General features: G+C 49.1%; 1 protein-coding gene across 1 annotated transcript in view; it reads right to left on the bottom strand.

Moving 5' to 3' along the window:
* The window catches only part of Atxn10 (ataxin 10), a 146,613-nt gene that overhangs the window by 22,582 nt on the left and 109,254 nt on the right, over window positions 1-14,777 (bottom strand). The window contains exon 10 of the mRNA XM_023702486.1: window positions 4,003-4,066. Coding sequence (XP_023558254.1) covers window positions 4,003-4,066 — 64 coding nt within the window. The remainder of the gene's footprint in view (window positions 1-4,002; window positions 4,067-14,777) is intronic.

Here is a 14,777-nt window from a genome sequence, read left to right as displayed (position 1 = left end):
CAGTGAGCCCTGGGCTGGGTTAGGCATGGCATGTGGTGGCAGGGTTGAACCCAGTCCCTGCACTTGCCTAAGCAGGTGCTTAGTCTGCTGAGCTATCTCGATGGCCCTAAATTCTCATTTGTTTAGAAATTAAGACACTCCTTTGTCAATCAGGTATGGACCAAAACCAAAACAAATTATAAAACTATTTCAAATGAATGGCAACTTGAGAGTACATATCAACACACATGCAATGGAGCTCAAGAAGCACACAGAAAAGACAAAAGGTAAAAATAACTCTCAAGTGGACGGCTAGAACAAGTCACTGGGTTCAAAGGTTCAGTACTACATACCAAGCTCATTAAATCCATTTTAGCCAACGTAACTTCAGTGAGTAAGTCAGGTTGGGGAATTCAAACTTGTTTTTTGACGGTACTTGTGCGTGTGTGCACATGTGCCCACAAGAAGAAACGCGCAGAACTTGACAACCGGATTTGAAGATTTATAAAAATTGTGGGGTGCAGTGGAACATACCTGTAATCCCAGGATTTGGGAGGCTAAGGCAGAAGGACTGCTGTGAGTTCTAGTCCAGCCTGGGCTATATAGTGAGTTTAAAGCCTGCCTAAACTACATAACAAGACCCTGTCTTAAAAAGAAATAAGAGGATAAAAACAGCCACTGTTTTGAAAGATACACGGCTGTATGAAGAAAAGCTAGAAAGCCAGGTAATTAAGACTGGGGCGCTGCTGCAGGGATAGGCGCACAGATCCTTGGAAGAGAAGGGCCTCCAAAGAGGCCCAAATGTTGGCCCTATCCGGCACTACATCTCCTTTCCAACAACCAGGGCTCACATACTTCTTATGTCACCCCCTCTGGAAAAAATATACACAGACCCCCAGGTCACCACTCTACCCAAAATTCAACATTGGATGAACTGCAAACACATGCAGAGGAAGTAAAAGTGCGGAAGTGTTCAGACCCTGCTCAGAGCTCTCATCTTGGCCTGACAGCACAGAAACTTCTCAAACAGGATTACCTTAAAAACAAAAACAAAAACAAAAAGCTAACCACATGACAAGTAAAATGTCTGGCCACAAATCGACTTGGACTACAAGCTAAGGACTTACTCAAAATTAAAAGAGTGGCAAGCTAAGTCACAGAATGGAAAGTACGAGCAGCCCACGGAGATGACAAGGACTGCCATGCGTACGTAAAAGGAGGGACCGCAACGGCTAAAGGCAGGTGCAGACACATGCGCTGCAAGCAGCTAACACCCCTTCCCTGCAATGAATTCACACAGAGGGGTGGAGGGAGGCGAGCAGGAGGCCCACGCTCACCGTAACCTACAGAGAGGCCCTCGACGGTGGCCATACCCACAACGGACTGGAGAGCATGTCACCAGACTGTACGCAGTGACGTCAGGAAGAAGCCGGGAAGAGTGAATTCAGGAGTAGATGATGGAGCCAGAGATGTCGGGCTTGCATTAAACATACTGCAACTGCGGAAAATGGCCCAAATGTATTATTTTTCTTTCTTTCTTTTTTTTGAGACACGGTCTCACCCTTAGTCTAGGATGACCATGAATTTAGCTGGCCTCAAACTCACAGCAATCCTCCTGCCTCAGCCTCCAGAACACTGGGATTACAGGCATGTGCTACCAGAGCTGCTCTACAGAAGTAGTACTTTCAGGAAGGAAAAATGTACAAAAAAAAAAAAAAAAACCCAAGAAAACAAGTGCACAGCAGGTGACGCATGCAGCCAGGGTCACGAGGTGCCTCTTAGGAAAGGCCTCTGAGTGGGAGAAACACCGGATGGGTGCGGTGTGAGGGATGCCTTCTGAATGCCTGCCGCGTTGTCTCCATGTGCACTGCTGCCAGAAAGGCCAGATTTTAGCTCAGCACTCCCAAGACCCTGCAGGCGGTCACACCTTCCCATTCCTGTCACACAGCCCCCCACCCCCGCCCGGTATTTCTGGATGTCACCTTTTATTATACATATTTCACAGGACTTGAAAATCTGGTAGGCTCAACAGTAAAGCTCCCGCTAATTACCACATACACACAACACCAAGCATAACCACTGCAGTACTTGATCTCCTCTCATGGTTCAGAGTAGACTCCGGGACCCCGCAATGCTCCCCTCACTGCGAAAGCACCCATCCATGTGGCAGCCACACTGCACTGTCCAGCGAATCGCTTCTCGCTGCACACCCACAGCGGCATGGCTTCTCTGTGCTGCTCCTCGCCTCCTGGAGACTCCCGAGGAGGGGCAGGAAGGTGCCAGGAAGCAGGCACTCCTGACTACTTCTGTCTGCAGGACAAGACACCAAGAGTCTCCGGGGATTTCCTCGCTGGCACAAAGGGGATACGGAGCAGGGCCCACCTTCTGGGGCTGTCACGATTAAGTCGAGGACTGGAGAAACGTGTCATGAAGAGCAGATGAGAAGCCAGGCTGACCGCACGTGCCTATGAGCCCCGCGCCTGGAGGCTGAGGCAGGAGGACTGCAATAGCTTTTGCTTAGTGACTTGGCAAAACTCTCAGTCAAGTCTAAAAAGGGGCTGGGGATGCAGTTTCGTGCACAGGCCCTGAGCTTAACCCCAGCACTAGGGAAAAAAGAAGCGAATGAAGGCATGCACAGCGAGGACAGGCAGGCGAAGGCGGGGCGCTAGGCTCCCAGGGCATCAGCACACCAGCCCTGAGCCGTGGGGAGCGGCCTGTTTAAAACTCTGTCCTGTGCCAGATGCCAGCGCCAGCACCCCCATCTCAGGAGGCTAATTCAGAACATAAAAGTAAACTGTAGGTCAATTTCGTTTTTGCAAGAAAGCACCTTTTCTGTTGGAAAATGCACCATCTGCAACTGCACTTGAACATTCTTGCACTGTTTTCCTCTTATTTTTATTTTTTTATTTTGGGGGCTACAAGCTGTCCAGCGCCCTAGTGAGCAGTGTGTAGCATGGTAACAGCAAGGCACAGGACCAACTCCATTGGCCTGAGCGGGGCCTCTGAGGCCACGGATCTGCCCTCCCTGACCGCTCTCACGAGGCCGCAGATCTGCCCTCCCTGACTGCTCTCATGAGCTCCTGTGCTCCTTCACATGGATTCCTTTTACTGCGAGTCACACAAATGACTGTCTGTGGCGCGAATAACCAGCATGTCTCAGTTAACTTACTTTTGAAGCACTTGAATCTTGAAGCACTTGAATCCGCTAGCCTTGGCAGAAGCCCCGGGAAGGGGACTTCGGCACTGCCGTTCCCACCCTCAGCCTCCTCTGTCCCTGCTGGGCTCCTCGCCGTCACCTTTGGGGACATTCCCCACCCATACAATGGCATAGTTACCTGGCCACTGGGCAAGGGTTGGGCTGAGGCTGACTCACCAGGAAAGTTCCTAGAACTCAAAAGTAGGTTTCACCCCAAACCTCAGCAGCTATACCTGCCCCTGGGGTACTGCCCTCTACCCTGGGCCAGTTTTGAAGGCCCAACTCTGCAGTAAAGCCAGAGGAATAAATGAGGTTCTGCAGACGGTCTCAGGGAGCAGCCAGCAGGGGAGGGGCAAGAACTAGGCTCCCACTTGCTCCACAGAGGGCTGGGGACAGGGCCCTGCAAAGAGAGGCCTGGGGCAGCTGGCTCGCCTCGCCCTCTCTCTAGGATACAGCACCTCTCATGTTCTGTGTTGCCAAACTGCTATTTTCCAACTGACCCATTACTCAGAAGGTTCTAGCAAAAACAGGTCACACACATCATGTTTGCACTGAGTACCACGTACATACTTGGAGCAGGTGACAGCAGTGATGTGCAGCACAGGGGCCTGGGGTGTGCTGACTGCCCCAGAGTTTCACAGCATTTTTTCAGGGACATGCTGGTTTGCAATGTCCTAGTCACACTGAAAAACTCAGCTAACGGTACCCCAGAGGTCACAAGACATCTAGTCCAGCAAGGAACTCCTGGGAAACAAGGATCAAGCCAGCCAGTCGGTCCTTCACAGAGGAGCACCAGGAAAGGCGCCGCAGGCTACAGGCAAGGATACAGGGGTTACTGTCGTCGATGCTGCAGCTGTCCAGGATCAGCGGAATGCCGTCCAGCTCGTTCACCTGGGGAGACAGAAGGGGGCAGCCTGGTCAGTGTCAGGGGACAGCAACGCCCTTCTCCTCTTTCCCACACTCAGTGTTACAAAGACATAAAAGCCTAAAGCAGCCCAGAAATGATGCAGAAACCAAAGTGATACCTTATTTTCTTTCACCCTTCCTCAAAAATGTTGGGGCAACTGGGTGGCTACATGAAAAAGGATAAAAGCAGACCACCGTCTACATTGCTCACCAGGATCCACTCAACCACACCAGAGCCCAAAGGTGAAGGTGACGGGGCCAGCACCACAGGAAAACACACATCTGCCTTTTCAAGGCTGGAAGCTGAAAAAACTTCCCCAATTATGATTCAAACTCTAGAAACTGGGGGAAAAAGGTTTTGAACTGGGCCTATATATTTTTTACAAGGCAAATGAAAACTGGGAAAGTTATGTATCACGTTTCCCAGATTTATAAACTACTGTGAAGGATCAATATTTTTAAAAATTTATTTATTTATTTATTGGATACAGGGTCTCCCTATGCAGCTCAGACTCATAGTGATTCTCCTGTCTCAGCCTCCCCAGCACTGGGATTACAGGCTTGTGCCACCACGCCCAATTTCAGGGCTGGCTCAGTGCCCCCAGGGTTCAGGGGCTGGCACAGCATGTGGTACCAGGGATCAAACTCAGGTCCTTGCTCTTGTTAGGCAGGCGCTTACACTGCTGAGCTATCTCCCCAGCCCCAGGATTAATATTCTGAGGCACAAGAAAACTTGTAAAAGTTAAAACAATATCAACAAACCTGAGGAGAGGGGATGAGAAGGGGGAACAGGAAGGAAGCATGTGTGGGTCACGAGCGCCAGACGGTGCCTGTCCTGGAAAGGGCCTGGGCCGTGTGCGGCAAAGCCTCCGCATTCTCCCGCTGCCCGAGGAACCCCAACCTCACAGCAAGACAGGTCCCGTGAAATGACACGTGGACAAGTAACAGCTCTACTCATATGTAATTCCAGGGCCCCCAAATTCACTCTTTCAGGCTGAGGAGGCAGCTCAGTGGTGTAAGCTCATGCCTGGCAAGCACAAGGACCCAGCTTTGATCCTCGGAACTGCATGCTGTGTCACCATGCCAGCCACCAAAACCGTATCACATGGTGATACACGCCTGTAATCCCAGTACTGGGGAGGCTGAGACAGGAGGACCACTATGAGTCCAAGCTGTGTAGTGAGAGCCTGTACCAAATAAATAAACAAAATAAAGATTTAAAGAAATTCACCCTTTCAATCAGCAGGGTTTAGTATACTGAGCTGCAGTGCTGTGCGTCAGGCCGTGTGTCAGGGTGAGAGCTATCCCAATGCACTCTACAGCGCACAGACCGTACCTTTAGCACAGCCCAAGTTGCAAGTATACTAAACATGTTTGCTAGCAGAGACCACCACTGTCTAATTTTAGGTCACATCCAGCCCCTAAAGGACACTCGGCACCCGGGAGCTCCACTCTTCACCCTACCTCCCCTCACAAACTACGACTAATCTACTTTGCACCTCTGTATTTCCTGCTCCAGACACTCCACCCGGACCGACTCAAGGAGGGTGGCCTCCTGTTTGAGGCTTCTCTCGCTTGGCCTCGTGGCTTGCGGGTCCACCCTTACTGTGTGTGCCAGCACTTTATCTCCTGGGTGCCCAGGTAATGGTCACGTACACATACATAGAGCTCACTTTTCTAGTGCTGGTCATTTGATTTCTATCTTTTGTGTGTTGTAAGAGTGCTGTGATGGGGTGTGTGTGTGCGTGCGTGTGTGTGTGCGCGCGCGCGCGCGCACGCGCGAGAGAGAGAGAGAGAGAGAGAGAGAGAGAGAGGAAAATATACACATACATTTGGTGGACAGGGTGTGTAGTTTAGAGTACACTTCATGTTCAGCATGGACTTGAGTCCTAGCAGCACAAGAAAGGTGGGAAAAAAATCTAAAACAAATACTGAAGAGCTAAGCCCAAGAGAAGTAATGGCTTTCCGCAGTGAAGAGGCTGCAGCTGGAAGAAACAGGAACGCAGCGTCCACCAGCGGCTGCGGCTGCGGCTGCGGCTGCATAATGTGATAACTTAGGGGTCTAGTGTATTTTAAATTTTTAAAATTGAATCTGAAGTTCTGAAAACTAAAAACCAACAAATTAACCAAACAGCATGTAAACCAAGAAAAATTACTTCACAGAACTGACACACCATTTTCACTTTAGTTCCCTAGTCTTGCTGAGCATTAGTAATATTACTGCTGTTACTTTGAATCATCATTTATATATTTAGTTTAAAGCACATGGGTAACTAAGGTTAGCAACCACGATCTTCAAGCCAAAAAAGTATCAAATGGAAGACATTAATTTTATGTTGTGAAATATCTGAACTCATAATTTTCTCTATCCTCCAAATACTGATTTCCCAGCTCTGTTTACTGAAAAGGCCTAAAAGCACACATGCCTGACAGCAATGAGCACCCCAAGTCTGAGCAACGTGTCCCGCTCTCTTCCAGAGGATTCCATGACACATGTGCCAGGAGCTGCTGTTACTAAGAGTTCTTATTTTCTCAAAGGTCAGGAAGAAGAGAGCAAATCAGGTGGCAATCACTTGACTTGGATTAATGTTTCCTAGGCACTGGGGTGGGATGAGGCATGCGCTGCTGCATGGTAGACACCTCGCGCATTCGAGGTACAGCAGGCAGTGCAGGGAGCCCATTCAATTCCGACAGCGCCAGGTGATCTGCTACTGGCTCCGAGGTACAAGGGAGGCTCCTAAGCGGGCACCTTCTCCATGGTCCCTTGTTTGCTAAGGCTGACTCTAAGGGAGGTCTGGAGAGCCTGGCAGGTGGCAGGAGCAGACACTAAGAGGACAAGCTGAGAAGCTGCTGGCAATCTGATACCTGCAGCAGAATCTCTTTGACAAAATTTGGGCTTGAATTTTCTTTCCTTTTCTTTATTTATTTAGTAACTCCCTTTATACTGCATTATACAAAATTGGTCCAGGAGAATCTGGGAGAAAGTGAACTTATCCTCCCCAGACAGTGTGTGCCACAGGCAGGGAGGGTGGGGCCTGGAAGGTCCACGGCCAAGCTGGCAGTGGCCCCACATGCAAGAGTGTCCAAAAGTTCTGACAGTCTTCACGTCCTTCTCTTCCAAGAACCTGCCCCACACGTGCAGGCAGCGAGGGTGTGACAACAGACTTCCACTGGGAAAGGAGGGCTTCCATGAGCCCCAAGGTGAAGTGAGGGTGAGGTCCAGGAGAGGGTGTCATGACTGCTTGGACCGAAAGCACCCCAGAACTGGTACCAGCACCCTGAAAACACGGGCAGTGTGTATCTGTGCCAGGCGGAAGGTGGGTCTCAAGTTTCTGGTTTAGCTGAGGGAACAGATGGCTGCCCCAACCCTAGCCCTGGGCATGCAGGCAACCACAAGGGCTTAGCTAACTGGTCGGTAAAGTGAGGACACCAGGGCCTCCTTCCAAAGGTGACTGTGGCTGTGGACTCGGTGACAGTGTGTGGTGAACACAGGGCAAATGTCCCAAAGGGCCCTGCAGTGGCCAGGGCAGCTGACAGCTGTGCTATGGCCAGGGCATGGCAAGGAGGTGGGGCTGGAGGGAACAGGTGCCCACCACGGGGCCAAATCCATACCCACTCTGCAGAGAGAAGCTGCAACAGTCTTCTCAGATACCAGCTTTTCTAATAAGTGAGAAATCAAAGCATCCAAGATGTATTATTCAGTGCAAGAAAAACATCTCACATCCTATAAAAAAAGTTCTGAGATATGCTAAATGGGTAAGATTTCCTTTCAAGGAAATGAAATCACATGCTAAAAACTGAAATTTAAGCAGGCAACAAGGGCAAATTACAGAGTTCTTAAACATGATGGTCACACTGGTAAACAGAGGGAGCGCATGCACTCCTGGATAAACATCTCCATTCACACAGCAGTGTCTCGGAAGGATATAGGCAGCTTTTTATAGCAGTGCGTTAAATGTTTACAACATATGTGGCCTATTCTAGACATGGATGACAAATGCCTAATTACATGCTTATGAATGGGCACAAGGTACGGGCTCTGGGAAAAGCAGACTCCAACACAGCAGCTGCATGAGGGGGGAACAGCAAGTTGTTACTGCAGAGCTCGGGTCGCCTGCAGCAGCTACATGCGGGAGCTAAAGCTAGGGCAGGGGAGGACAATTAGGAAATTAACGAGTTTTCTGCTGTTAGCACTTCATAAAACAAGGAAGTTGTTTGTTGCTCTTCTTAACATGCTGGGAGCTGATCCCGGACCCATAACAGATGAGTCACCGCAGTAGCTCAGTCTCGGGGAGCCAAGTTCAGTCAACACTTTCACGTGGTAACGCAGCTCAACAAGACAGTAAGCCTGGCTTAAACCAATGAACATTTAGCCTCTGGACACAGGTGCAGACAGAAGGCGATGCGCTGGTTTGCCTGCTTTCAGTACCACCAGAGCCAGGAGTTTCAGACAGCCCTCAATGCAGAGGCACAGCCCGAGCTGGCTCAGCTCTTCCGGAAAGACCTATTTGCTTAGCAGAATGCACCCCCAATTGGTCCAGATGCACTCGCATCCAATGGTGAATACAAAGGGAATTGTGCAGTCCCAAGGTGGGAATGAATCCCTTGAATTTAGCCACGATGCAGGCCCTTTAGACGGCCGGACCCTCAACCATCACAGCTCTCCTGCCAAAGCCAATGAGCTAGCCACGAGCATATAGCAGTGGTCAGACTCAGAACGCTTCGACCCAGCGAGGGTGCCAGTCCCGGACAGGCTGAGGGCCCTGCTCCGAGAGCACAGGATGAAAGATCACCTCGCAGGAGAGGTGGAACACCGGCTCCACGACCACTGCGTCCCCGCTCAGGCAGACCTCGTGAATTCTAGCTCAGCACTGTGACATTATGGTAGATTCTGAATTGAAGAAGTCTAGGATTCCTGACGTGGAACAAGTGAGGGGGTGCTGCCTAGCACTGCAGGGAGGGTTGTGTGAGAAGGTGTTCGGCACCCTTCCCAGCACAGGCCCAGCACACAGGGACACACGAGAAATGGGGGCCTCTTCTCATGTCATTTCGGCTTGGTTCTGAGATTCCAAAGGTTTCTCTGAGCACAGCTGAAAGGGGCTGGACATAAGAAGCCTTCACCAAACACCAGCTGTCTCTCAGCAAAGTCAGATGTGCATATTTGCTTCTGTAGTGGTGTCTGGCGGGCGTGGACGCCTCTAAGTTAGGGCCACACTGTCCCTGACTGGTGCTAGGCTGGCCACCTTGGAGGTGACTGACGTCCAGCCATGCCCTCTGGCTTTGCCTTCCGCACAAGCTGAACCCACCGCGGGCCGGCCACCTCTGCGCTGCACTTGTTTCACGTTGCTTTGCCTTCAGGAATCACGGCCCACCTCAACACATCCACCGGCACTTTGTGGCTGAGCTGCTGCTCTTGTCCCCAGTGCCAGAGAAGCAAGCGACGACCCGGGTCAGGAGGCAGCCAGAAAGCAGCAGTGCTCGCCGTGCAGACCAGCTCCGAGAACACTTGAGCACGTGGCCCGAGCGGTGGCCTCGTCCTGCCTACACGTCAGTCTGTGTTCTCAGCCCTGGAGTGAATGCACCCCAGTCTCTGAGACAAGCCCTCTGGGTGACCCTGAGATGTGGCCCAGAAGAGCACCTGCCAGGCCAGGGTCAGAGAGCCCTGCTGCAGCTCTGGGCCCTGAAGCCCAGGCACTGCCTTCCACGTAGCCCGCCACATGCTGTCTGTCTCCTCTACTTCTAAGACACACTTTACTGAGCCACAGTTTATAAGCAGACTGCCACTGGACCCGGTGACCAGAGACAACCGAGCTGTGCACATTTCCATCACCCAACCATCTCCTTGTGCACGCTGCCGCTCCCTCCAGTCCTCCACACCAGACTTAGTCACCTACTACAAGTACATTTTGTTGGTTTTATAATCAACGGAGTCATATCTAAGAAGTCTCTTTTGCTAGGCAGAGAGCTCAGAGGTCTAAGCGCCTGCCTGGCAAGCCAAGGACTCAGGTTTGATCCCCCATACTGCATGTCGTACCACCCTATGCCAGCCACCCAACTGAGCATGGTGGTGCATGCCTGGAACCCCAGCCCCGGGGAGGCTGACCACTGTAGTGATCACAGTGACTTGGATCACTGTGAGTCCGAGCTGTGCAGTGAGACCGTGCACCAAATAAATAAATAAGTGATTTTTTTTTTTTTAAAGAAGTCTTTTTCCAATGATTTTCAGATTCAGTCATCTTGTTACAGGATTTAGCAGTTTGTTTTTATTTCTGATAATTAAAATAATTTGGGTCAATTCGTTTTACCTAAAATGGGTAGAGGTGTGATGAACATGTGCAGAAGCCCTTTTGGCGGACTTGCTTCCATTACCTCTTGGGTCAACGCCTAAGAGGTTGGATGGGAACTCTGCGGTCATGTGTTGGACTTACTGAAGTTTCTGTTTTCCAAATGGAGTGTGTCAACTCATATTCTTCCCCCAATGTGTATCTGTTATTCTGGGTCCTTACCAACACTTGATATCACCAGACTTTTTAGGGAGTATATTATGGGAAACTTCACTGATGACAGGATGATCTTTTCAGGCGCTCAGGAATTCCTGTATTTTCTAGTGAAGTATTGTTCAAATACTTTCTCTCCCGGGTTGTTAAGTGGGTTATCTTCGTATGGAGTTGTAAGAGGCTGTTCACAAATTCTGCATGTTACAAGTAAGTACCATTATGAGTATTATCCCTGGATGGCGGCTTACCATTTCATTCTGTAGTAGCATGTTTCAAAGAGCACAGCTTTTTAATTTAAACGAGTAATTTATCCATTTTTTTTTTGCATGGTCAGTGTTTTATGTGTCATAAGAAATCAGGACCTATCAGAACATTTCTTGTAATATTTTCTTCTATAAGTTTTATAGTTTGAAATTTTATATTTGCATTTTGAGTCAATTTTCAAGTTTAGGACAATGGTTGAGGTTCTCCCCACCCCCACCTTTTGTTCCAGCACCATGGACTGAAAAGTTTACCCTCTCTAGTCATTCTATTCCAGACTCTATTCTTTTCCACTAACAAACATATCTATATTTATACCAACACCAGAATGTCTTATGAGCTTTACAATAAGGCATGAAAGATGAAGTAAAATCTTCCCACTTTTTAGAAGTGAATCAGGCTGCTATACAGTTTTGTGGAAGCAGCCACTTAAAGAACTGAGCTAGGGCTGGGCCCCCCTGCTATACAGTTTGATAGGTTGTTGTGACAAAATAGCACAAGCCAAGTGGCCTCAATGTAAAAGCTTACTGCTTCGCAGCTCTGAAGGCTGCAAGTTAAAGATGGTGGGACTGGGGGGAACGGTTTTTCCTTGTGGGCTGTGGGAACGTACTCCATGCTTCTCCTGCTGTAAGTTTTACGACTGCTGACTTTTGTGCCCTGTATTTTTCCGGTGTTGAAAGCATCCGTCTTCTCCCCTTTACTCTGTGAACAGGAAGGAGCTTCCGTGTGTGGTGTCCCGACATAAGCCAGAAGAGCAGGGCTGAGGTGCAGCACTATTCCTGACGCACCATCAGTTTGAAAGGATTGCTGTGGTGCTATCAACAGGAATGTCACCCTGGAGGGGTTTCTGTTTGACTACCAGTGCCTTTTGGTAGCAGAGCATGGTGGCTTCATAAAGTAAGTTGGAAAGAATTCTATCCTCTATTTTTTTTTGAAGGAAAAAATACTAGTTCATTCTTTCTTAATTATTTGAAGACATTCGGGATTGAATCCATTCATGAAAATTTTGCTATGGAAAAGCTTTTAATTGCAAATTCTTTAAAAAAAAAAAAAAACCAACAGGCTATGGAGCTTTTCTACTTTTTGTATTTGTTCAGTCTTGATACTCTGTTTTATAGGAAAAATGTGTCACCTAATTTGCCAAGATTTTGTCATAAAGTTGTACAGGATATCCCTTACTATTCTTTTGTGCCCTCTGGGTCTCCGGCCCTTTCATTCCTGATGGAGGTCATTTTTGTTCTTTTCCCTTTTCTAGCAGAGCAGAATGATTCATCTATCATCGGCCTTTCGAGTAACTAGCTTTCGATGACACCGACTTCCCTACTGTTTACTGTTCAATGCTTTCCACCTTACCCATTACTCCTCTTCTGCTACTTGCATTGGCTTAATTTGTTGAACTTATTAGCTTGAGAGCTGGAATCGCCACCTTCCAAATTTACTAGGCATGCTGTGTTTTCACTTTGAGTTCAAAACCTCTTCTCATTTCCACATGGCTTCACCTTGTATTTGGAACTACAGTGTTTAATTTTCAAATACTTGGGGACTGCTCCTGGTTCCAGGTTTGCTGTATGGAGGACACACTGTGTATTGGTCATATCTTTTAGAAGTACTGAGGTTTGCTTTCGGGACAAGTACACAGCCTCTCCCGGTGAAGGTTTCGTGAGAAAGACCCAGCGCCCGCGAGCCGCAGCTGGCCCCGCTGGGCGACGGCGTGGGAGCCGCCCACATGCACGCCACTGCCCGGGCGGGGTCCCTGGGCAAGCTGAACTTCCCAGTTCTGTCTGCTCCCCCTTTCACATCTGTCAGTTTCAGGTAGGGGAGCCTCTGCGGTCACAATATGTGTTTTGACTGCGATGTCTCCTTGATGACTTGACTCTCTGGTCACCATGAAACCTCCCTTTCACTTTCAGGGATAGTCGCTGTCCTCACACCTCTGTTTCTTACGTCGGCAGAGCGAGTCCAGCTTTCTTACAAGTGTCGGCATATCAGTGTCGTTTTTCTTCCCCTTTATACACAAAGTGTGTTTCATGGAGACACCACACAAGTGAGTCCTTATCCAGGCTCACGAGTTCTGCACTTTAATGGGATGCTTATGCCATTTCATTTAATGTGCCTATTACATGGCTGAGCGTATCGTCTGCTGTTTTTCTTCTCGTCCTAACTTCTCTTGGTTTTCCTTTTCTTCCTTTCCAAAGTTCTCTTAGCCTGAGAAGTTTGGGCATCTCCACAACTTGCTTATTATCTTGCTCCTGTCCCTCTTGAGAGGCGGCCCCTGGGCAGTGTGGGGGTCCGATGGCATGCATACCACAGCAGGCTGTTTGTTACCTAAAAGGTTCTCTCTCCATCACTGTTAGGGTCTTGCACACACAAGAACTTGCTACAGTCTCCCGACAAGCAATGCAGTCCCCACTTAACCTTTGAGCAACTATCATACTTTTTTTTTTTTTTTTGGTGTTTTGAGACAAGGTCTTGGCTCTGCAACCCAGGCTGGCCTCGAACTCATGGCAACCCTCTTGCCTCTGCCTCTTGAGTACTGGGATTACAGCCATATGCCACCACACCCAGGTTATGCTTACTTTAACAAGCCAAGTGTATTGTAAAATAATTAAACATAATAAAAATGCTTTCTTTCTGCCCACATCTTTCTACTGCGCAGCTTCCGGTTTCCACGCACAGGCCTGTGGAGATCAGGTGCCCTTCATGGTGCAGAACCTCTGCGACATTTCCCATGGCACCATTCTGTTGGGAACAGTCTCTCCTCAGTTGTTTCCCTGGAAACGTCTTCATTTTGCTGTCAGTTCTGAAGGATACGTCAGCTAGAGGTGTAATTCCAGACTGGCAGTTTTCTTTTAGCAACTGCAACGTATCCTCACTAATTCCTGTCTCACGGAGCTCTAAGGGACAGCTGTCATCTGCATCCTTGTCCTGTGCCAACAGGCAAGCGGCAGCTGATGAGAAAGGAACCACAGCGCCGAGGTCAGCCAAGGCACAAAGCTGCTTCTTGTAAGTGCTAGTAGAAAGGAAAAATTCCCAAAGGACTGAGAAGGGGGTGGGGAGGAGCAAGGGAAACGAAGCGCTCGAGCGTGTCGTGTGCGTGCTCCGCCATCGGTACTACAGCAAACGTGCTCCTGCCATCGGTACTACAGCAAACGTGCGGTGGACAGAAAAAAGACCAAGAAAGGAAAAGAGACACCTGCTTGCAAAAGAACAGAATAAGGGAGAAATAGACACAGACAACACAAAGAGAAGAGGATACTACGAGCCATTCACTGCTATGAACACGTACGAAAAAACTGCAAACCCAGAGGATATGGCCATCCCTGAGAAAAGCAGGAAACGCCAGGTGTGGCGGCGCACATCTGCAGTGCGGAGCTCAGGAGGCAGCAGAGCATTACCAAGAGCTCGAGGCCAGTGTGGGCCACACCGTGAGCTCGGAGCTAGGCCGATCTCCACAGGGAGCACTGTCGGAGAGAGACAGAGGAGACACAGACACACACAGAGACACACAGACACACACACACACACAGAGAGAGAGAGAGAACATTAAAATTGATACAAGAAATAAAACATTTGAATAGAGCAATAATTTTTAAAGAAATGCGAATGGCCAAGGCTTACTGAAAAAAGTCCCACATGCCAAGCCCTCTCCGCTCCCCACTGTGCCTCCAAGGGACAGGTCCACGTGCCACAAGCAAGTGCTCGGGGGAGCTTCTGGTGTATGTTAAGGGTTATTCTATAGCTCTGTTCTTTAACCAGGGCAAGGCAAACAGACATGGGAGAACGGTGGACTCTACCTAATGCAGCAGACCCCTTCCGAAAGAGCATCCAATTAAACTGAGTATGCTAGAAAAATACATCGGGATCAGGCAGTTTTCTAAAAAATGCAGGAATAAGAGGTGCAGAAAACGGACAATGTGGCCATCCGTGGCAACCCATGT

The sequence above is a fragment of the Octodon degus genome, unplaced genomic scaffold (genome assembly GCF_000260255.1).
Source record: "Octodon degus isolate 3935 unplaced genomic scaffold, OctDeg1.0 scaffold00153, whole genome shotgun sequence".
NCBI classification, from domain to species: Eukaryota; Metazoa; Chordata; class Mammalia; order Rodentia; family Octodontidae; genus Octodon; species Octodon degus.
The sequence above is the reverse complement of the archived record's forward strand: the minus strand, read 5'-3'. Positions and strand labels throughout refer to the sequence as shown.